We start from the raw sequence: 25,183 nt of genomic DNA on the forward strand, positions 1-25,183 counted from the left end.
GATTTGGAGCAAATTAAGCTTTTTATAGCCTATATATTCACTAGATGAAGGATTTTAAATATATACATGAGATGAAATATAATATGAGATGAGGTTTAAAGAGGAATGCTTTATTATTATTCACAAGATAAGAAGTTAGAGACAATGTACTATGTGTAACGAGGCATGTTTTCATACAGTATATTCTCATTTTTCTTTGCATGTCCTCGCATCAATTTAAAACATTTGATTATCTAATCAAAATAGCGCCGGCCACAGAGGAACATGGAGAAATAATAAATAAATGTAAAAAAACTATTGGCGGGGGGCCTGGATAGCTCAGCGAGTATTGACGCTGACTACCACCCGAGTCACAAGTTCAAATCCAGGGCGTGCTGAGTGACTCCAGCCAGGTCTCCTAAGCAATCAAATTGGCCCGGTTGCTAGGGAGGGGAGAGTCACATGGGTTAACCTCCTCGTGGTTGCTATAATGTGGTTCTCGTTCTCGGTGGGGTGCGTGGTGAGTTGTGCGTGGATGCCGCGGAGAATAGCGTGAAGCCTCCACATGCACTATGTTTCCGTGGTAACGCGTTCAACAAGCCACGTGATAAGATACGCGGATTGACGGTCTCAGATGCGGAGGCAGCTGCGATTCGTCCTCCGCCACCCGGATTGAGGCGAGTCACTACACCACCACGAGGACTTAGAGCGCATTGGGAATTGGGCATTCCAAATTGGGGAGAAAAAGGGGAGAGAAAAAAAAAACTTTTGGCAACTATTGGCAGTGATTAAAGGGTTTGTTCACCCAAAAATGAAAATTCTCTCATGATTGACTCACATTTAAGCCATCCCAGATGTGCATATCTTTCCTTCTTCAGCAGAAACGAAATTAAGATTTTTATAAGCACATTTCAGCTCTGTTTGTCCATACAATGCAAGTGCCATCAGGCTGCTGGCTGTTTGTCGATCCAAAAGTCATATTTAGGCAGCATAAAAGTAATCCACATGACTCCAGTCACTCAATGAATGACTTCTGAGGCAAATCAATAGGTTTGTGTAAGAAACAAATCGATAATGAAAACGTCTTTAACTTTAAATCGTTACTTCTGGGACGCTGTTTGAAATTACCCAACACTTGCATGACATTCGTTCCTCTGTTGTATACTAAGCGAGCACTTCCTTCCTTCAGAAGACATTCATTGGTCGACTGGTTAATTGCGCTGTATGGACAAAAAGAGCTGAAATGTGCTTACAAAAATCTTAATTTCGTTTCTGCTGAAGAATGAAAGTCACACATATCTGGGATGGCTTAAAGGTGAGTAAATCATGAGAGAATTATCATTTTTGGGTGAACTATTCCTTTAATCGGTAAAATCGTTATATCGGTCTACCTCTAGTTTAAATACTCACTTTTTCAAAAGTATAACAAGACGTAAACAATATGAGTGTTAACATGATTTTAGTGTCATAAAATCACTTACTAAACTTTTCTGTGTAAAGTTAGAGCCAATTTTACAACATTGTTGTAAAGAAAACAAACAACGATGATTTAAACAACTTTACAGCTCAAATAATGCACAAGTTTTAACATTAGTATTAATGTAAGTGCTTTTATAAAATTATAAACACTCCAAAAATTGACCCCATTGACTTCCATTTTAAGTGTCTCATTGTAACCCAGATTTTTTCTATTTCTTTTTTCTTAAAGAAAAGAAGATAAGAGTCAAAATTATTTTTTTGTGGTATGCCACAAATGCTGTTGATTGACCTGGAATATTCCTTTAACAGCCATAAGATGGCGTCAATAATACACTAAACCAGCTGCATTGGGAAAAAAATGCCTTTTTATTTAAAACTCAGATCTCTTAGACAGACATGAGATGTCAGTTTTGGCTTCAGGCAACAGAGACATAACGTCTGCAACAACAGACAAATTGGCTGATAACTGGCAAACACAATCCAGCAACGCACCTGGTTACTATGCAAGCCATGATGCAGAAGCATGTTCCATGTAGCTCCAATTAGGAGAGCCCGGAAAACTGTATTACGAACCATACAAAAACACAAATCCAATATTATACAGTGACTCTTTGAGCAGAATAGTACATACAGTACATTTCATAGCTAATAAATTTGAAAAGGGTTTTGTTTTTTTGTATGTAGCTTGTGGCACTGCCAGTCAAAACGGTACCTTTACTAATAAATGTGCAAAGACAAAGCTGATGGGGACCGGGGTGGAAAAACTGTACATTAAAATAACCACCACACACCCTTAATTTTAGCATTCTGTCCATCCTTAACATATGAAAGCCAGCATGTTTCATAAAGGAAACACAAAGCATGTATAGTCTGTCTTCACAGCACAGCTTTGTCACATTCAGAGTCCCTTATAGATGACGGAGAGGTGAATGAGAAAGTCGATTGCTGGCTTTCTTTCCGCCTCTGCTCATCCCTCTATCAGCAGCCGGCAGCAGCTCTTTGGAGGTCCACCCTGTCCACTTTATCCCTCGTTCACAAGCTGGGCTCAGACGGCTTGTTTAGCTCTACTTTCACACCCCGTTCACCTGCACCTAAGAGAGAGAGGGGAATATTCACAATATAGCACAGCATCTCATGCCTTACTGCTTAAATATGGCATATGAAGAACTCGTATATAAAAAATATACTCATAAATGATTTTCACTGATAAGTCATATCCCTGTACATACAATGCATTCAGAAAGTATTCAGACACCTTCATTTTTTTCACATTTTGTTATGTTGCAACCTTATACTAAAATGCTTCAAATTATTTAGATTTTCACATCAATCTACACTCCATACCCCAAAATGACAAAGAAAAAAACAGATTTTTGATAACTTTGCAAATGGATATATATATATACAGGTGCATCTCAATAAATTAGAATGTCGTGGAAAAGTTCATTTATTTCAGTAATTCAACTCAAATTGTGAAACTCGTGTATTAAATAAATTCAATGCACACAGACTGAAGTAGTTTAAGTCTTTGGTTCTTTTAATTGTGATGATTTTGGCTCACATTTAACAAAAACCCACCAATTCACTATCTCAAAAAATTAGAATATGGTGACATGCCAATCAGCTAATCAACTCAAAACACCTGCAAAGGTTTCCTGAGCCTTCAAAATGGTCTCTCAGTTTGGTTCACTAGGCTACACAATCATGGGGAAGACTGCTGATCTGACAGTTGTCCAGAAGACAATCATTGACACCCTTCACAAGGAGGGTAAGCCACAAACATTCATTGCCAAAGAAGCTGGCTGTTCACAGAGTGCTGTATCCAAGCATGTTAACAGAAAGTTGAGTGGAAGGAAAAAGTGTGGAAGAAAAAGATGCACAACCAACCGAGAGAACCACAGCCTTATGAGGATTGTCAAGCAAAATCGATTCAAGAATTTGGGTGAACTTCACAAGGAATGGACTGAGGCTGGGGTCAAGGCATCAAGAGCCACCACACACAGACATGTCAAGGAATTTGGCTACAGTTGTCGTATTCCTCTTGTTAAGCCACTCCTGAACCACAGACAACGTCAGAGGCATCTTACCTGGGCTAAGGAGAAGAAGAACTGGACTGTTGCCCAGTGGTCCAAAGTCCTCTTTTCAGATGAGAGCAAGTTTTGTATTTCATTTGGAAACCAAGGTCCTAGAGTCTGGAGGAAGGGTGGAGAAGCTCATAGCCCAAGTTGCTTGAAGTCCAGTGTTAAGTTTCCACAGTCTGTGACGATTTGGGGTGCAATGTCATCTGCTGGTGTTGGTCCATTGTGTTTTTTGAAAACCAAAGTCACTGCACCCGTTTACCAAGAAATTTTGGAGCACTTCATGCTTCCTTCTGCTGACCAGCTTTTTAAAGATGCTGATTTCATTTTCCAGCAGGATTTGGCACCTGCCCACACTGCCAAAAGCACCAAAAGTTGGTTAAATGACCATGGTGTTGGTGTGCTTGACTGGCCAGCAAACTCACCAGACCTGAACCCCATAGAGAATCTATGGGGTATTGTCAAGAGGAAAATGAGAAACAAGAGACCAAAAAATGCAGATGAGCTGAAGGCCACTGTCAAAGAAACCTGGGCTTCCATACCACCTCAGCAGTGCCACAAACTGATCACCTCCATGCCACGCCGAATTGAGGCAGTAATTAAAGCAAAAGGAGCCCCTACCAAGTACTGAGTACATATACAGTAAATGAACATACTTTCCAGAAGGCCAACAATTCACTAAAAATGTTTTTTTTATTGGTCTTATGATGTATTCTAATTTGTTGAGATAGTGAATTGGTGGGTTTTTGTTAAATGTGAGCCAAAATCATCACAATTAAAAGAACCAAAGACTTAAACTACTTCAGTCTGTGTGCACTGAATTTATTTAATACACGAGTTTCACAATCTGAGTTGAATTACTGAAATAAATGAACTTTTCCACGACATTCTAATTTATTGAGATGCACCTGTATATATATATATATATATATATATATATATATATATATATATATATATATATATATATATATAAACTGAAATTGAACATAAGTATTCAGACCCTTTGCTATGACACTTGAAATTTAGCTCTGGTGCATCCCATTTCTCTGGATCATCTTTGAGATTTTTCTACACTTTGATTGGAGTTTACCTGTGGCAAATTCAATTGATTGGACATGATTTGGAAAGGCATACACCTGTCTATATAAGGTATTACAGCTGAAAATGCATATCAGAGCAAAAACCAAACCAGAGCTCAGAGACAAGATTGTGTCGAGGCACAGATCTGTGGAAGGCTACAACAAAATTTTGGCTGCATTGAAGGTTCCCAAGAGCACAGTGGCCTCCATAATTCTTAAATGGAAGAAGTTTGGAACAACCAGGACTCTTCCTAGAGCTGGCCGCCTGGCCAAACTGAGCAATCGGGTAAGAGAGGTGACCAAGAACCTGATGGTCACTCTGGTTGAGCTCCAGAGATCATATGTGGAGATGGGAGAAACTTGCACAAGGACAATCATCACTGCAACACTCCACCGATCTGGGCTTTATGGCAGAGTGGCCAGATGGAAATATCTCCTAAGTGCAAGACACGTAAAAAAGCCCCTAAAGGACTCTCAGACTGTGAGAAACAAGATTCTCTGGTCTGATGAAATGAAGACTGAACTGTTTGGCCTCCGTTCCAAACATCACATCTGAAGGAAACCAGGGACCACTCATCACCTGCTCAATACCATCGCAACGGTGAAGCATGATGGTGGTAGCATCATGCTGTGGGGGTGTTTTTCCAACGTCAGGGACTGGGGGACTGGTCAGGGTTGAAGGAAAGCTGAACGCAGCAAAATACAGAGATATCCTTAATGAAAACATGGTCCAGAGTGCTCAGGACCTCAGACTGGGCCGAATCTTCACCTTCCAACAGGACAATGACTATAAGCACACAGCCAAAACAATGCAAGAGTGGCTTAGGGACAACTCTGTGAATGTCCTTGAGTGGCCCAGCCAGAGCCTGGACTTGAACCCAATCGAACATCTCTGGAGAGACCTGAAAATGGCTGTCCACCAAAGGTCCCCATCCAACCTGACAGAGCTTGAGAAGATCTGCAGAGAAAAACGGCAGCAAATCCCCCCAGGTGTGCAAAGCTTGTTGCATCATACCATAAAAGACTTGAGTCTGTAATCGCTGCCAAAGGTGCTTCAACTAAGTACTGAGTTAAGGGTCTGAATACTTATATTCAATGTGATATTTATGTTTTTGTCTTTTTTTTTTCCTCCCCTTTTCTCCCCAATTTGGAATGCCCAATTCCCAATGCGCTCTAAGTCCTCGTAGTGGTGTAGTGACTCGCCTCACTCCGGGTGGCAGAGGATGAATCTCAGTTGCCTCCGCGTCTGAGACTGTCAATCTGTGCATCTTATCACGTGGTTTGTTGAGCGCGTAACCGCGGAGACATAGCACGTGTGGAGGCTTCACGCTATTCTCTGCGGCATTTATGTACAACTCACCACGCGCCCCACGAGAACGAGTACCACATTATAGTGACCATGAGGAGGTTACCCTATGTGACTCTACCCTCCCTAGCAACCGGGCCAATTTGGTTGCTTAGGAGACCTGGCTGGAGTCACTCAGCACGCCCTGGATTCGAACTCGAGACTCCAGGGGTCCCACTAAGTTTTTGTCTTTTTAATAAAACAAATTGTATTATCCTTTAATACGTAAAATCTGCATGTCTTGAGATTTTATGAGACTTGACATAAACTCCCACATAATTAGCAATTTTTTAGGCCTAATGATTGAGAGGGAAACACTAGCATCACAAGAACAACACCAACAATAACAATAAAATGCAATTTCCATGTTTACAAATCTACAAAAAGTGTTAGCACAGCATAACTGTATATATACATATATAATATATACGCACTGTATAGACACATATATAATATACTGGTATATATATATATATATATATATATATATATATTGCATATACTGTATATATAGTATATTTTGCCAACTGCTGTGCTTTATTTTAAGGATGTTTGGACATTTTTATCAGAAAAGAAGACAAAAATACTCAGTAAGAAAATTATTTTTGCAGTGTAGACATAACATGGAACAGGGAGATGCTGAGGCAGAGATTGGCCATCTATAGACAGTGGATGTAAATATATAGAAGTTGCACAGAAATGTATAGATAACACATTTACATCTGTCAATTAAGGAGGAACATCGATTTCAGGACTAGCATAAGTGCGCTGTTGAGTTTGAGAAAGATCATTGAGTGCTTTATCTCACCTGTTAGATATTTCTCTTTAGCTCGTGCCCGCTCATCAGCGTCAAAATACCACACTGTTATGGCATACCTGCAAACAAATCACAATCCAGGACATCAGCTTGATTTAATTCATCACATTCATTCTTACGGAACAACTATTATGACCTTTACTGACCTGGTGGCGTAAGCTGGCTGGACCTCATGTGGGTTCCTTCTGTCTGACCAAAAGAGTAGGAGTCTGTCAAACTTAGGCTCAATGTCTGCAAACTGAGCTGTTCCCTCTGGAAAGATCCGCAGAATCCCACCATGTTCCTATGGAATGAGCAGACGAGGGGTCAAAACCTTCATAATCCTACATTACAAAACTTTTTTGGTTTGTCGGCAGGTTAAAGTTGGGATTGAGTTTCAGCTTCTAGACAATTCATGCAGTGTGAAAATGCCATATCAGAGACTGCAGGGAGGCATACTGTCCGAACTGTAAAAAAAAGAATATATTTAGCATTACATAAGTATTATAAATGCAACAAAGTGAGTTAGGAAAAAAAATTGGTTTCATTCACACGAAACTCTGGGAGGGAACATATTTTTTCCTGCGCCAGGACAACCTGATGCTAAATTTAGCTTAAAAACAATCTGACACACAGTGACTTTTACATAAGCAGGTTTGCGTGACACGGCTATTTTCCTCTCCATTCATTAAAGGGGGAGATATGAGAAAGATAACCGGAGTGTATATCAGTGTACAGCAGCTCTAGGCGTATTATGCATTAATGTCATCCTGTTCAGCTTGAAAAGGATGGAAAATATCAAAATGTCTTTACAGTATGTGTGGGAGAGATCACTGAGGGACTTTGGCTCTGATACTTACAGTAACAAATGACTTTAGGAGAACTTACGTGCTTCAAGCAAAGTGTGTGTTTCAACCATAACATCTAGACAAAACGCAGCCTGGCCCTTGAGTCTATAATCTCAACTAAACATAACAGAGCAAACAACATCTTTCTTTCTCTCCTTCTATTAATCCTAAACAATATCCTTCCTCTGCTTCTGGCCAACTCTTTTATTTACTTCATGTAAGAGGGATGGGAGAACATCTGGATCAACATTCTCGTTAGACTCCACAGCCGGTCGTGACGTTCTAGAGCAGGAGAGACACCGCTGTGATGCAGAGCTGACCTTAGATTTGGCAAGTGACTGCAGTGGTGGTGGAAAGTGTCAGATCAGCTGCAGGCTGCTTTAAATGTTATTATGAGAGTTCTCCTGGAACTATTTGGATACATATACCACACTTAATGTATCAATTTCATCGCATAAGATACACAATATCAAACAAAGTGAGACATTTTTTGCTCAATGATTTTTAATCAACTGGTGTTCTGGTGATTTTAGTGGATATTTGAAAGCAGTTCCCCTCCACATAGGTGGAGTTCAGCACATTAACTATCAACATGTAGACTGTATAACATCGTTGTTAAAGGTTTAACATCGTTCAACAACAGAGCCAATCCATACTGTCAAATTTTTAGATTGAACCCGTCACAAACCCAAAAACTCTCATGTCTCTTTCAAAACTTTTTTCTTATTTTCTGATTTGACATTATATACCTCATGGTGTAAATAAGGTGGCTCCGTAAAACCGCTTTTGTTTTGTTTCCAATCATGTCACCTGTATCTGAGAATCTTCTTTTTGTTGATATGACAAAAGCAATCAAAAGTTATAGTGTTATAAAAACAATTTATCCTAGTGTCCAAAAATGTCTTCAAGTGTCCAAAAGCCTCTCCAAACAAATAAAAACAATAATTGTACATAAGAACTAAGCACACATGCAGATACAACAATGACTAAAGGTTTGCATAGCATGCAGAAACTATTTTTTTAATGAGATTTCACAGAATGAGTTTCATTCTGTGCCATTAGAGTCATCATTGTGTCAAGGGAACAATCTTCTCTGCCCACATTTGGATGACTTCCACCTCTGGTTGCAGTGATCTGAATCCTAATATGATTGGTTTAGCATTCAATGAAGCTGGACAATGTACTGCATCATTTCTGATGACGTCATCTGATTCAGGAAAGCTAATGTGTTCTTAGCTACAGATAGCACATTATGTGCGGTGTGCACATTGTGCTTTGTGTGGATTATCTAATGATCTATGCATCTGATAACGTTGTGTAAGGGCTCGTTTTAAAAATAACTGCCTCCTCGAAGTAATGGTATGTTTTATTTTATTCTCAATATAGTATACTTTTATTTATCCACAAAAAAACAGAGATATCCAATGTTCTTCTTTTATTTGTTCATCAGTACAAAAATGTGCAATAAAGTGCTCCGTGCATATTAAAAAGACAAAAATGTTTCAGTTTCACCGGACCTTCTTCAATGTTTGTCTCTTTACATTTTAAGCTCTGTTTATGTTTCGTTAAGTTATAAGCGAAAACGCTGCTTATAAGGAACACCTGTTTAGATGTAACATGTATGTCTAAGACGTATACTTAGCTATGACTTGATATCTTTTAGTCTGAATAAAACAAACAGGCTGGCTGTAGTCTACTCTTTAAGAGCTTTCCAACGACATGACACATGGCTATTTCAGTTGTTCATTTTTGTCATAATACCTGCATGCATTGAAGAGCTTCTAAGCTTTAAACAATACCTATTTTGTGTTGGTCAAGACTGTATTTATTAATATTTTGATAAAAAAAAACAAAAGAGAAAAGAATAGTCACTTCTGTAGAAATTGGCGCAAAATAGAACTGAAAATGGAAGTTGAAGCCACTGTGGCACTTTTATTAAATGTTATAAATAAAAACTTGCATTTTGGAGCACGCAGACAAAACGCTCTAACTTGTTTGCTAGCATTTAGCGGCATATGTTTAATGTCTGGGAGTGAAAGTGTGTCGTACGGTTCTGGGAGGAAATCGTAAACAATCATTCTGATGACATGCTTTGGCATCAGAATAACCAGAGAAACATTTGAGATCCTATACAATGATATTTTGTAATTTTATATATTTGTTTCCTCTTTTAAGCAAGTGTGTGTGTGCAAAATGAGTTGCATTACAATTAAAACATGCATGATTTATTTAGAACTTTAAGTTTTTCATTAATTACAAATCCTAAGGGAGCAGAACTCTGTTAGCAGCACATAAACAACAGTCTCTCGTGTGGCCTATTGATACAAAGTACCAACAGCACCACGTTGGTTTTGAATTTCTATTGTATTGAAAGTAAGCTCAGATGCAAGTTTGAGCAGTCTACATCAGATAAGAAAAGCAAACAAATGGAGAAGAGCTTAAACAAATCTCACACAGTCTTACATGCTGCAGAACTTATACTCACCAATTGGAAAAGATTCCTACCTTGGCATCCCAGTCTTTATTCAGGTAATAAATGCAGGTGACACATCTCCCATCTCCATTAGGGTTATCCACGTGCCGTACATATCCTGTCCCGTTGCCAGGGTAACATGCCACCATTGCCTGGAAGGAAAAACAGCAGGGGCTGCTTTCATAATGGGCCAAATATTCAAGATGATGACAAGAAGACACGGTAAAGTGAAGAACTCCATAAATCTCTACTTTCACTCTTTCACACAACTTCTAAAATATTTGACTAGAGATGTCCCAATACCGATACTGGTATTGGAATTGGGTCCGATGCCGCACTCACGTACTTGTACTTGTAAAAATGCACAAAAACCGATACCATCCGATGTACGAACGTCATTTAGTAAACATTCATAATCATGTTATGTCCTAGTGTGATTATTAAACCACAAAGGCTGTAATTTAATGAGATAAATATATAGTTTGCATGTGCTGCGTGCTTTAAAGTAAATATGTGGAGCTGGTGTTGTGTCGACGCCAGCTGCTCGTACCTTTTAGAGCTCCTTGACTCATACGTGGAAAAAAGCACCATCACGAGCATCACGCCATCAAAAACACACAGAAACAGAAATGGCTTCACTTAAAAATAAAAGCTCCATTTCAATGAAAAAAGAAGTACAACAGAAATATATCACTGCTATATAGTTATGTAATATTCACTGTTATACAACTACTACTACTAATAACAATAAATCCAGATTATATTTCATAGCCAGACTTTATGCTGATTTTAATTGAAAAAAATTATAATAATTGTGTCCAGACAGGATGATTTTCAAAACTGTGCAACAGCAATGTGAATCACAATTAACAGTAGTGAGAATTGTAAACAAACTCAAAAGTTAAATGCATTACAGTAATGAGATCTGAGGGGAGAATATCATGAAATTAGCATAAAAATGAGTCATAATTAGAGGCAGACCAAAATATCGGTTTTACCAATTAATCTGTGCCGATAGTTGCTTTTTGGAACTATCGTTAATAGCAAACTTTTATGCCGATAGTTATTTCTTCATTTCGTATTACAAAATAAGAGTCCCTGGTGTGTTGCGTGCTTGTTTATACTTAAAAATCCCGTGTTATGTACCAAATCGTCATTTTTTTCCGGTTATTATTGAGATTTTGGTTGAACAATAAACTGCATCTGGGATTTTATTAATTTTGGACTTTTTGGTAAACAAAGAATAAGAAATTTTACTGACATTCTATAAATCAATTTTAAAAACTATCGGCCGATTAATCGGTTATTGTCCTTTGCCACAACCTTAGTTATCGGTATCGGCAAAATCCACTATCGGTCGACCTCTAGTCATAATGCAATTTTATTTAATTAAATATCCTAAATTCTCTTTTTTTGCTGAATTTGTGGTAACACCTGACCCTGTTAGATGCATGGGATTCACCTGATTTGCTCTATATTTGTGTATTGCAGTATGTTTTATTGCCTTGGTTCTCACAAACAGACATTTAATTCCACTCAGATACTGTACCACACCATACAGCACAACAACATGCATCAAATTGAAAAATAAAGTGATAACTGTGAGAGTTTTTTTTCCCTTTCCCGCTCTTCCTCTACCCCACTTATTTTGTTCTCTGGGTTAACATTGAAAGTGTTAATTAATGAAAAAGGAAAAATAGCAGTGTAGTGTATTTTTACACATGGATGCATGCTTTCAAGCTATCAGGCAAGTGTTACAGAGGACATAATGACTCAAAAACGTATAAAAATAGCTAGAAGCCAATACACCAGTCCAGGACATGTGACCTGTGTATAACTTTGTAATACTACATTTTTGGCACAAACAATATGTACTTCCTTTAAATGAGACGTTTTTAAATAACCAGAAGGATGCAAAACAATCTTCTAGGTCAGAATGCATGTCAAACTTTAAACAAGAGCGCAGCAAAGCCAAACTTTACCTTTAAATGATTGACAAAACATTTCAAAAAATCGGCACCCCACAAAACTTTGTGCCAGTACTACGAGGTGTGTTTCTGTGAACTGAAAAGAGCACACAGTCAGAATGACTCACTGATATTGATTCCCTCCGGGAACTTGTATTTTAGGGTTAGGTTTTCTCACTCACTTCTGCACGTAGGCTCCTAAATCTTATCACTCCAGTGACGGTACATGACCCGACACTATTTTTGTGCACTACAAACTGTTGGGGATTTTTAGGCCTTAACCCTCTAACCCTACAACATAATGTCACAGGGACAGAGTCATCATCCCCAGAGACATGACATGAGCATGTTTTCCATTTATTCTCAGTGTGTGTGTTTGACTTGTCTGGAGGAGGAAGATATTTTTAAAGAAAAAAAAAAACAAAAAACAAAGCTCTTTTCCAACATTCTTGGTAATACTTAGAATACAGTGGCCCAAAATAACATGTGGACAATCTTGGAGACTCAAGTCACACTTAAAATGTATGAATGTTATTGCATAAGATACAAAAAAGCAAATCATGTAGTGTCTGCAAACAAATACTGATAGAGCTTTTCTCAGAACTAATTTCACTTTTATAAGCCATTTTTGCTCAATGACTTTTAAATTGGTCATGACATGAGGAATCAAACTTTCCTTGATTTTTTTAACATATACAGTAAGAGGTCATTGTACTATAAAAACATACTGTAAGTTTCAGAACTCAAACTTTCTCCTCATTGCAAAAAGAGCATCTGTTGAGGCCAAGCTGCCAAAACGACTCGTTCTCTACTTCCTCTGCATTGTGATGTCACACTGTGGTAGACATTTGCATCTGACCGCCTTCACAACAACAAGTAAAAGCCTAATTTACCTTATCACTTCCATAGCCCCGCCCAGTATCAGTAAGTAGTGAGATGGCAAGTAGAGAGAGCAGGTCCGTCAAGAGCAGAGAGCCAATCAGAACAGTGGGCATGTACTGTCAAGTCTTAAAGGAGAAGCAACACCAAAACAGAGCGTTTCTGACAAAGTGTGGAAAATGATTATGTTTTACAAATATACTGCTGTTTTGTTTTAGCACAAAACTGTTCTAATATTATAAGTAAACCTCAAGGAACATATTAAAATAATTAAAAAGGCATGTCATGACCCCTTTAATCAACAGGTATGGCAGTGATTTTTAGTAGATGTAAGAAGTCAGTTCCCGTCAAGTTTTGCCTGCATTGAAAATGTTGAGATTTTTTTTTTTTTTTTAATGTTATGATATTCATCTTGCTCATGGTCAGATCGCAAAACTTGTGCAACCCATTTGAATTCGTCTGAGAATTTTCTATTTTGAAGTGCTATAGTGCACTTTAACCATTTGAAACGGCTAGACAGCACTGACACGTGGTGAAAGAGAAGAAAACACAGTGCCATGTGCCAAAATAGAAGTTTTTCAAATTGGTCATCATCAACCTTACTAACATTTATCAATCTTTTTTTTTTTTTTTTTTTTTTTTTAATCCCCTTTTCTCCCAATTTGGAATACCCAATTCCCATTACTTAGTAGGTCCTTTTTCAGGTGTGGTTACTCACCTCAATCCGGGTGGCGGAGGACAAGTCTCAGTTGCCTCCGCTTCTGAGACTGTCAATCCGCGCATCTTATCACGTGACTCGTTGTGCATGACACTGCGGAGACTCACAGCATGTGGAGGCTCATGCTACTCTCCACAATCCACGCACAACTTACCACACGCCCCATTGAGAGCGAGAACCACTAATCGCAACCACGAAGAGGTTACCCCATGTGACTCTACCCTCCCTAGCAACCGGGCCAATTTGGTTGCTTAGGAGACCTGGCTGGAGTCACTCAGCACGCCCTGGATTTGAACTAGCGACTCCAGGGGTGGTAGTCAATGTCATTACTCGCTGAGCTACCCAGGCCCCACATTTATCCATCTTTAAAATAATTATTTCTCAACAACTGTGGCAGTTGTAGTTAAAAAGCTGAGTTTTTAAATGTGTTTAGGCTATTATTATTTAGAACAAATAGGCAAAACATTTTTTAACCCTTTAATCTCTGAAGGTGTTTATAAAGATTTCCTGTTTTAGTGGTATACCCAAAAATTAAAGGCTTATAACTCAAAAATAAATAAAAAAATAAAAAAAAATAAAAAGGAGGGTCAAGTGTTTGGTCATTGTAAAGAAAGCTTTCAAATTTTTTAATGAAAATTTCCATCCAAAATGCTTTGAAACAAGCAGACTTTGACTTCTGAAACACAGGTATGATATCCATTAATGCAGAATGATTGATTGAATAAAGACTGAAATTGCAATATGGCCTTGTGCGATTACTTAACCGTAAAAGGTTGCATTTTGGCATTCAGCACTGTGTGAGCAGGCGGCACCCTCTAGCGGTCTGGATGACATTATCCATTGTCCATTATACCACTATAATACAGAATTTAGTTTCTTAGGTTAAAACTTGTATTTTCCATGATGTGGTTGACATTTCCATGGAATTGCCTAACATGCATAGTATTAATTTGTAATGTTCTATTATATACATTACATACATGTCAAATGTGAGTTCTGTCATTTTGAACTGCAAAAACAAAAGTGCACAAATGTTTTAGATGTACAAAATACGCTTTTTTATATGAATAATAATGTTATTATACTTAATTATTTTTTTTAATCTTTTTTATCTTTTTATTTTCTATTTATCTATATTCTATTATATTGTGGCTCTCTTTAAAATTTTGGCCAGTCATGTGTTCAACAGATCCAATGTTCAATGGAAATTATTTATTGTTAGAACACCAAAAAAGCTTTTGTACCTCTTTGTAAATTTTTAAAGCATAATTCCAAAGTAAAACAGTGATCTGATGACAAAATAAGGTAAGTGGCAAAATATCGGTATCAGTCGTTAGATTTATTTTGTTAAAATCGGTATCAGCCAAAATGTTTTACATTGGTGCATCCTTACTTGTGCTATCTTTCTGTTAGATAAACTGAAACCACTTGGTTTAATATTTTATTTCATAAAGCAAATACTTTTTTATGTGTGACATAGGTATCCAAATACTTTTTGGGGTCACTGTCCATACACACCCATCCCCTCATCAGAGCATAAACACACACAGCTGTTAACACCAGGATGTACCTTAACATCTCTCCTCCTCTCCAGCTAATTTCCTGAAGCCTATAAATTGATATTAGATTTCCTGAGAAACAACGTCATCAGAAAGAAGACAACAGTTAAAGTCATGCTGGTAACATATCTAATAGTGACTGTACTTGAGGACCTTTTCCGCACAACATGACTGTAAGCGGGGCTGGGGTGTGACCAACAGTATAGCACCCACTCAAGTGGAATAGAGAGGAATGCGGGGGTCACCGAAAGTCCAAGCCAGGGTGAGTTAATGCGATGACGACTATTGTTATCTTTTCTGTTTCTCTCATCAGGAACATGTCATTTTCAATCATCCCTTTGCACCTCGACTTCTTTAAAAGGCCAAGTCTTGTAGCCTGCAATGGCACGCAATGCACAACAGATCATAATGCATGTGACGACATTTCAACTGAATTGTGTTTTCCTGGCGGCAGGTGCAAAAGCGACGGACAACGTAAACAAAGACCAAGGGAAAGGGAGACGTAGATACAGGGCGAGAGAAAGAGAGACAAGCCAGAACAAAAAAGGGAGCTGTGGGCATTGACGCAATCTGTGAACCCCCTACGTGAATGGGCGAGCGTAGATAAGGGTGAAATCGCTCAACACCGCTTCAATCATTCCGGTAGGGGTGAGCATGAGAGCCAGCTGCGTCAGAGAGAACGCAGAGTGCAGGGCATGCTGGGTTGAGAAAACAACCGGGCGAGAAGCAACATCACGCAGCGGGTTTTGCGTCAGGATGCCATGCCACCACTCTCCCATCATCGCTTTCAAAGATCCCTGACCGGAGAGGAGGATGAAGGAGATGGAAGGGATGCCACAGTCCCACAGCACAATGAGCATTTCAATTAGGGCCTCAGTGTGTGTGTGTGTGTGTGTGTGTGTGTGTGTGTGAGAGAGAGAGAGAGAGAGAGAGAGAGAGAGAGAGAGAGAGAGAATCGACAGCAATTGTGGCGACAGAGCTTAACTTGTACTGAACCCAGAATATTCCTTTAATGCCCGAGTTGCAGGTGCAACACTACTAGAAAATCCACAAAATAAGAGTGTTCGCTGCAGAGCATAAGACATGGCTAAAAGACCTTTACAACAAACACTGATTGCAATAGTTTACCCAAATATTTTAATTCTATTATTTATTCACCACCATGTTGTTCCAAACCCATAAAAAATTCCTTAAACATTATGTCGAGTAAAACTGAACTCTTTAAAATTTAATTTAAATATTTTTATTTAAGTCTACATGTTAAAGCCTCCATACCCACATGCAAATTGCATATATTTCTACAAAAACAAAACAGCAAAATACAAAGTATAAGATGATGGGCACAGACATTCTTTTCTAATCTGTTGCCATGCTATACAAATATTCCAAAAATCATAAATTGTTTTTTTAGGTTTTTTTTTTAGTTGTTGCAACCAGCAACAGCTCATGCTGAACCTGAGCTTATATTTTTAGTAGAGCTGTCAATCGATTAAGCATTTTAATCGAATTAATTACATGGCATGCCGATTAATCTAATTAATCGCAATTAATGGCATACATACATACTAGTTGAGAAAGCCCCTCAAATAACAATAATTCAATATATAATGATTAAATAATTATAAATAGTTATATTTAAATAATAAGAAATAAAATACTTATATAAAAAAAGAATACAGATAATTAAAATGCATTACATTATTGAGGCACACAAGTTAAGCATTAAAAAAGACGATACACAAATTGGCTTTAGAATGCCATATATTATTTATTTCCATATTATTGAATATCACAGCAATCAATTTCGCAACTGAATTCATCAATCAGTCCAAGATTTATTATAAGGGCTATATATTAAATAAGTACGCATCAATGTACATCTACGTTAGACGGATGCTTTTAGACCATCTCAGTTGCGTTGCGTCATAAACGTACCGTTTTTAGGTCACTGTGTCACGTTAAATGAAGTTTGAAACTTAGAAAAATCACATCTTGAGATCCTTGTGTTTCAGATTTGCACTCCATTAAGCTGCGTTTGAAGGCAAGAACGTGTTCTCATCTTGTGCTGTCTGCTCTCAGTGAGTGTGGTTTGTTCTCTGTATAATCTGCGCGTTGCATATACAGCAAGTTTCGCTTACTGCCCCCTGGAGAAAACAGGAGGTACTCCAAGCTTGAACTGCTTATACGGAAGGAATATTACTAACTGTGATTGTGTTCATTTTTTTTTCACATTATTTTTAATTGTTTTTGTATAATTAATTGTACTGCATTAACGTGTTAAATTGTCACCCCTATTTTTAGGATTAGTTCACCCCAATATGAAAAATGGCATCGTCATTTAATTACCCTTATTTTGTTTCAAACGTCTTTGACTTACTTTCTTCAGCAGAAAAAAGGCTGCTCTTTTTTTCCATACAATGAAAGTGAGGCTGTCGGTCACTAACATTCTGCTTAACATCTTTTGTGCTCCACGGAAGAAGGTTTGGAACAACCTGAGGATGACGGTAAAAGTAATTGATGACTTTTTGGCTTAACTATCCCTTTAACTTTAATCAAACCATTCAAATGGTTCTAGTTCACAGTGTGTGAGTAACTACAATCATTTTAAGATAGACCAGAAGCACAAAACCGGCAAACCGCAATAATGAGTCATCACAACAGCACTCACTGGTTGTTCAAAAAACTTGTGAATACAACCCTACGAAATAAAAACACTCCTTTAATATGTTGTTATGGCCTGGGCTAATCATTTAATCTAACACATCTCCATAACAGTGATTTGTTTTCCTGATTTGTCCTTCTCTTTTGTGTGAGCGTGTGTGTTGCACTAGGTCTGACACACTGCCATCCCTTTTACTGAGTGAAGGGGTACAACTTTGCCCTAAAGGCATAAACACTCAAACATACAGTGAGAAAAAAAAACAAATATCATGGATGGATGGACCCTTTCTTTGATTTATAGTAATGTTTCAGGTTTTATACAAGTTAAGATCAATCAACTGTGTTTGTGGCATAACATTTTTACTCGTCCCTTGTTTAATAAAAAACTGTAGCACGGAGGAGGGCGGGGCCGGGCGGAATGATGGACGCCCGGACCCCAATCAGCCAAATGAGGCGAGCGAGGGATAAAGGCGACCGAAGACGGCAGAGTTATGGGCAGCTGCCCTGTATGTGTTTGTGTGTCTTTTTATTTAATTAAATATTATTTATATTGTTAAGCCGATTCTCGCCTCCTCCTTTCTCTTGTACCCCCTTTATAAAAACAAAAGCTAAAATATTGGTTACTTACTTTCAAGGTCAGGGTGGAAAACTAACATGGGTCTGGGGCAAAAAATTAATTAATTAAATTGTGTCAATACCAGCACCCAAATATTAGTTGATGTTGATTCTCGTTATTTAATCAATCTAATTAATTGATTGAATTAAAGTATTTGACATAAAAGGATGACACAGATGAAAATCAAATAAAATGGAGAAGTTCATATCTGACCCTATTCAAGGTAATTACAATGGAAGTGAAGTTTTAAAAGCACCACAGACCAGTTTTTACACATTTCGAAGAAATTTACGTGAATGATTTAAGTTGTCTTTGCATATTAAGCTGAAACAGGAGCAAGTATTTAACCCTTTACACTCTGAAGGTGTTTTTAAAGATGCTCTGTTTCAGTGGCATACCCAAAATTAAAGGCTTATAACTCTGCAAAAAAACCAAAAAAACAGGAGGGTCAAGTGTTTGGTATCATTGTAAAGAAAACTTTTCAATTATGATATAGATTATGATACATTCTGAAGCTCTCAGACTAAGAAACCTGATGCCGCTTTTTTCTTATTTTACATTATATATGAATGTAAATAAGGTGGCTCTGAAAAACTGCTTTTGTTTTGTTCCCAATCATGTCAACTGTATCTGAGAAAACTTTTGTGTTGATACAAAGCAATCAGAAGTTATAGCATTACAAAAATAATTGATCAGAGTGTCCAAAAACATTTCCATGTGTCCAAAAGCCTTTCCAAACAAGTAAAACATAATAACTGTAAATAAGAACTAATTACATGTTCAATCACAACAATGACTAAAGATTTGCATAGCATGCAGACATGATTTTAGCAATGAGATTTCACAGAATGAGTTTCATTCTGTGTCATTTGAGTCATCATTGAGTCTGTGTCATGTACTTGGCGCCATCTCCTGGTGGCCATATGTAACACTGTGCTTCATGTGGATTATCTAATGATCTATGTATCTGATTACCTTGTGTGTGTGCTCATTTGAAAGAAAATCACCTCCTCTAAGTAATGGTGTGATATTTTATGTTCCGTTTATTTTTGAAGTCAAAAGCAAAAATGCGGCATATAAGCAACACCAACATAATTGTCAAAGATATATACATAGCTATTACTCGCTATATATTTGTCTGTGAGTAAAACAAATAGGCTGGTTGTATTCTACTCTTTGAGAGCTTTCCAACAACATATGACACATGGCTATTTTATGAGTTTGATGTTTTTACTGATTGCAATAATATATACAGTACAATTATTTAAAAAAATAAATAAAAAAATTTCCGTTAAAAAAATATTTTCACTTCTGAATTGTCTGCAAATTTCAGGTCTCCTAAACAACCAATTGGCCCGGTTGCTAGGGTGGGTAGAGTCACGTTGGGTTATCCTCCTCGTGGTGGGGCACGTGGTGAGTTGTGCGTGGATGCCGTGGAGAATAGCATGAAGCCTCCACAAGCGCTACGTCTCCGCAGTGATGCACACAACAAGCCACGTGATAAGACGTGCGGATTGACAGTCTCAGACGCGGAGGCAACTGAGATTCGTCCTCCGCCACCCGGAAAGAGGCGAATCACTACACCACCACGAGGACTTAAAGAGCGCATTGGGAATTGGGCATATCAAATTGGGGAGAAAATAAATAAAGAAAGAAAAAGAAATGATTGACGAGTCGAAATTATTTTTTGTGGTAATCAACACAAATGCTGTCGATAGAGCTTAACTTGTACATTCCTCTAACCCTAACCCTACAATTAATTCAGGTTCCTCTCTCATACACTGTTTTAATTGACAGACTGTTTAAAGGCGTAAGTGACTGATCAAACAGCTTTCCTGTGACGGCTTGCTGTGGTGAACAGGGAGCACAAAAGAAAGTCAGTGCATTCGCCCCCAGACACAGTCAGTCAAGTATCAGTAGCGCTCTGAAGAGACCTTTTAAAAAGATCTTCCATAGAAAGAACAACTCTATATAAATTTCTGTGAAGAACTCCAAAGAATTCTTCACACTATGTGACCCAAGACAAGCCCAAGCACACTGGCATGCAAACGAGCAAACAAGGAACTTAATCACAATCTGAAGAGTGCACAAACTTTAGCATTATGTATCGCAAATTCTCATAGGGTATAAGTGTGTGAGTTTACAGCAAGTAGGAAAAGTTAATGGTTTCCCTAAAGTGTGAGAGCGAGAGGTTATGGTTTGTCCAAACACATTTTCATGTGTCGGGTACACCTGATAGCAGCAGGTGGTCGCAGGTGTTCCCCTGACCAGGGAAAACAGAGCCATGCTGCTCGTGGTCAACTCAAAAAGCCACTATCAGTAATGAAGGCTTTGGTTCCACAGGAAGCTCCTGGTTAAAGCAACGTTCAACCTGACATTATTTTCACGTGTTGAAAGTTTAAAAAAATGGAAAACGATCTGGGGGAGAAACTGAACCTGAATTGGCCCCATTCACTGTATTTGTAATTGCCTCACTGTAACCTCGATTTTGCGGGCCAGTCAAAAATATTTTTGTGGTAATCAAGATTATGCCAAGTGCTGTCGATTGAGCTTAACTTGTATTGAACCTGGAATATTCCTTTAAGCAGGTAATGTGTAAACCAGGTGATTTAAGATGCACTCATCTTACTAACACAATTCAAAAGCAGGTGACGTATGTTTAGGAAATGTATTGGTTCAGTAATGCACTCAGTGATAAAAAACATAGTGACATATTCATGCCACCTGTGTCAGAGAGGAAACTAAAAGGGTGCACTTACTAAAAGTAGCATGCCTTAATGTTTAATATAATTTCTCAATAATACTGCCCAAGATTCAACTGGCAGGTATCATGTGAATGTGTGATGACCCTGAACTATTAAAAGTGGTGCCTAGCGGGCTGTGCTCATGACATATGGTGCTGATGCAACGCGGGTGACCTGAGTTCGAGTCCAAGCTCGTGAGGTCGTTTCCCAATCCCATTCCCACTGTTCTCCCCTGCCATTTCCTGTCTCCTCTCCACTTACTGGAAAAAAAAAAAAAAAAGTGGTGCAGCATTTATTTGAAGTTTAAATGTACTCACTTCAGTATCAGAACTTTGACAGGTGTGGACACGTCTCTGCATCAACAGAGGATCAGAGATGAGGCGTCTCCCCATCTAAAGTGGCACGGATCTTAGTCTAAACCTAATCCTTTCAATGGGAATGTGTTATTGGGTCTTTCACCTGATCCCCCTGCCATATGTCAAACCCTCTGAGGGGGGCTGTATGCATGTGCATGTATGCAAAACAATTTACAGTGCTGTGGTTTTCATTTACAACCAGTATTAAAAAATAATAAAGCAAGATCAATCAAACAAATCTTCTGGATGGTCTTGTTTGTCCTTTCAGCTCAGATATTCCTAGTTGTCCATGACCTCTAGGCTAATAAACAGAGAGCCGCATGAAACTGCAATAACAGTTGACCTTAAAAAGCATATTCTATCTATACACTAATAGACAACCTTTTTTTTTTTATCTTTATAATTTAAGTCAGAGTTAATAATAATATATGAGATTTACAGGTAAATGACGTGACACTGGTTTATGTATTTTTCAAAAATGCATTGCAAATGAAATCCACACAAAACAATTACACATCTTTTATGAAGAACACGTTTTCTATTACTGAGTTCAAAGTCATTTTGAAATTCTTTCTGGAGCTTAAAGTAAAAAATGTCATGTGGTGCAACAGTCCAGAGAGACAGTCATTCAAAGCTAAAATTATTGGAAAAAAATATATATATATATAAATAATAATAAAAATACATTTTTGTCCATCAAATCAAGGTCGTGTGGTACATCTAGCTAGCCATTTTGTTGTCATGTGATAAAACATTAAACAGAAGATGAATTTAGACACTCAAGACAAAAATCATTACTTTGTCAAATCATTAAATATCTATATTTTGACGTTTTTATGAAAAGGCACATTTTGTTCAGGTCATTTGGTGTAACCCTAAGAAAACGTCTTGATGATTTAAATATGTGTACACTCTCATGTATTAAAGGTGCGAGAAAAGTAGTTTAATACCTTTTTCTTGATGGTTACATTGCATGACATTTTAAAAGTAATTCCTTTTTTCTTTTTTTGTAGAAAATGCTGTAAATATTTTTCAGAAATGTGTATAACCAACATGGATTCAGAAACTGTATTTATCCTGTGTTTTAAAGTAGATTTAAAAAGATTTCTCAATTTTTATAACCTTGGATAACCTTATCTGTCAGTGACCCACATGCACTTTAGAACTACAAACGAAAGCATTTAAAGGAATGTTCCGGGTTCAATACAAGTTACTTAATCGACAGCATTTGTGGCATAATGTTGTTTACCACAAAAAAGAAATTCTCCTTTTCTTTAAGAAAAAAAAAAAAAAAAAAGCCAAAAATGGAGGTTCCAGTGAGACACTTACAATGGAAGTCAATGGGACCAATTTTTGGAGGGTTTAAAGGCAGAAATGTGAAGCTTATAATTTTACAAAAGCACTTACATTAATTCTTCAGTTAAAACTCGTGAATTATTTAAGCTGTAAAGTTGTTTAAATCATAGTTTTTGTGAAAGATCATGTTACAGCATCATGTCATGGCAACACAGTTGTACAAGTGGATATAACTTCACACAGATGTGGTTAGTAAGTGATTTTATCACACTTAAATCATGTTAACACACACATTATGTCTTGTGTCTATACTTTTGAAACAGTGTTTTAACGTTTCCAGATTGACCCCATTGACTTCCATTGTAAGTGACTTGATTTTGCTTTTTTAAAGAGAATGAGGGACGAAAGGAAATTTATTTTTGTGGTGATCAACATTATGCCACAAATGCTGTCGATTGAGCTGAACTTGTATTGAACCCGGAATATTCCTTTAAATGACTTTATCAGCCAACATTATTTAAACTTCATTAGAAAGCTGCTTCAGAGTGGGTCAAATATATTCCATCGCCTATATTCATATACATGTGTGTAAATGAGTTTCTGTTGAAGTTTGTGTTTTGAAGTTGACTCTTTTGACAGCTCCACCAGTCTTACTTACTTTTGTCCTTCCATTGATCCTGTAGTCGCCCAGTTTGCCGATACAGTGTCGGATCAGATCGTCCATGCGGCTCATGAGAAACGCTATCCGCTCACAGCCCGGCTCTTTGCCCTCCACCCAGGTGATCTTATCCCCCCTAATGTCCTTGGACGAGTCGCTCCTCTGACTGACCAGCTGTCCGTCCGTGAAGCCGCCGGTCAGGTAGAGGGCTCGGACGTACTCCAGAATGCCGCGTCCGATCTCGTCCCCGAGGAAGTTGTCCAGCACACAGATGCCGTGCTTGTTCATGCAGGGCACGATATAGTCCGTGGCCAGTTTCTGCGGCGGGTACCGCGTCTGTCCGTTGGGTTTGGAACTGTTGGACACGCCGTCACCGGGCGGTTTGGTGTCAGACACCGTATCCGAGTCTGTGGCGGACTTGATAAAATCTCGCATGCCTTCGCCGGCTGACGTCACAAGAGAAGAGTCGCTCTGAGAAGTGTTACATTGTTTCGGCTTCTCAGAAGTGTTACATTGTGTCGCGCTGCACTCTCCAGCGGTCTGCGGCTTGTCGGCCTCCTTACACACGCGCTTGTGCTTCTTCCAGTCCTGTCTCTGGTGCTCTTTGCTGCAGTAGAACGAGCTGCGACACCGTCCGCACTTCATCAGGTTCTCCATTTTCCCGCACAGCTCGCAAAACTGCCGTTCTCGCTCCAGGTTCTCGCTTTCCTTTGACTTTCCCTCCATGTTTTACGCTGTATATCCCTGTACTTATGCCACCTCAGCGCCCTGCTTACAGTATCACCCTGCAACTTAACCACAAGCATCCAGAACTGAAACTGAATTAACGCTGCCCTGTAAGTTCATTACAGTCGGCTCTCTCACCTGCTTTGACCGAAGGAAATCTGACACGCTCACATTCCCAGGACATCTATATTTTGACACTTGAGATGTCTCAGCGCAAGCCGCGAGTCTGATGGAAGCGCATGGCGCCGTTTGTTCTTTTTCTTCAGCACTCAGCGCACGTCAACCATCTGCGCATGCGCACTGAAGACAGAATAGACATGACTCACATGCGCTGCTCACACACACAACATTGCATTGGCAGAACTACAGTACCTGCATAGTAGAGAGAAGCAAGTGAATAGAGACAAAAAAATTCCCATTACTGAAACATGTTTTGCATAGGAAGAATCTGCAGAGTAGAAAGAGAAGTAAATAAATAAATAAATAAATAATATATGAGCAGAATTATTGTACCTGCAGAGTAGAGAAAAAGCAAATTAATAAATACAATAAATTCTCAAGATTCCTAAGAACTCTGCATGGGCAGAATTATTGTATCTGCAGAGTAAAAAGAAACATAAATAAATAAATAAACAAATTCCAAGATTTTTTATTTTATTTTATTTATTTTTTTGCTTAGGCAGAATATGCAAAGTAGATAAATAAATACATAAATAGATTATTAAATAAAGTAATTAATTAATGAATTCACAAGACTTAAACAAATGATTTGCAGGCAGAATATGCAGAAAAATAAATAATCTAGAAAGAGAAATAAATAAATAAATAACCTCCCAAGACTTTAAAAGCAACTTTGTCTGGGCAGAACTATATTGTAGAACTGTTCAAGCAAGTTAATAAAAACAAATAAATGGACTTAAGGA

At 38.2% G+C, this 25,183-nt stretch overlaps 1 protein-coding gene across 1 annotated transcript; it reads right to left on the minus strand.

Annotated features, from left to right (window-relative positions):
* Window positions 1–1,805: 1,805 nt before the first annotated feature.
* On the minus strand, window positions 1,806–24,563 carry egln1b (egl-9 family hypoxia-inducible factor 1b). The gene is made up of 5 exons (XM_051672234.1): window positions 23,535–24,563; window positions 10,113–10,232; window positions 6,927–7,063; window positions 6,772–6,839; window positions 1,806–2,549 (listed from the first exon to the last, which is right to left on the minus strand). The coding sequence occupies exons 1-5, from the start codon at window positions 24,258–24,260 to the stop codon at window positions 2,491–2,493; spliced, it is 1,110 nt and encodes a 369-aa protein (XP_051528194.1). The 5' UTR covers window positions 24,261–24,563; the 3' UTR covers window positions 1,806–2,490.
* Window positions 24,564–25,183: the final 620 nt, after the last annotated feature.

This window comes from Myxocyprinus asiaticus, chromosome 35 (assembly GCF_019703515.2).
Source record: "Myxocyprinus asiaticus isolate MX2 ecotype Aquarium Trade chromosome 35, UBuf_Myxa_2, whole genome shotgun sequence".
Classification (NCBI taxonomy): domain Eukaryota; kingdom Metazoa; phylum Chordata; class Actinopteri; order Cypriniformes; family Catostomidae; genus Myxocyprinus; species Myxocyprinus asiaticus.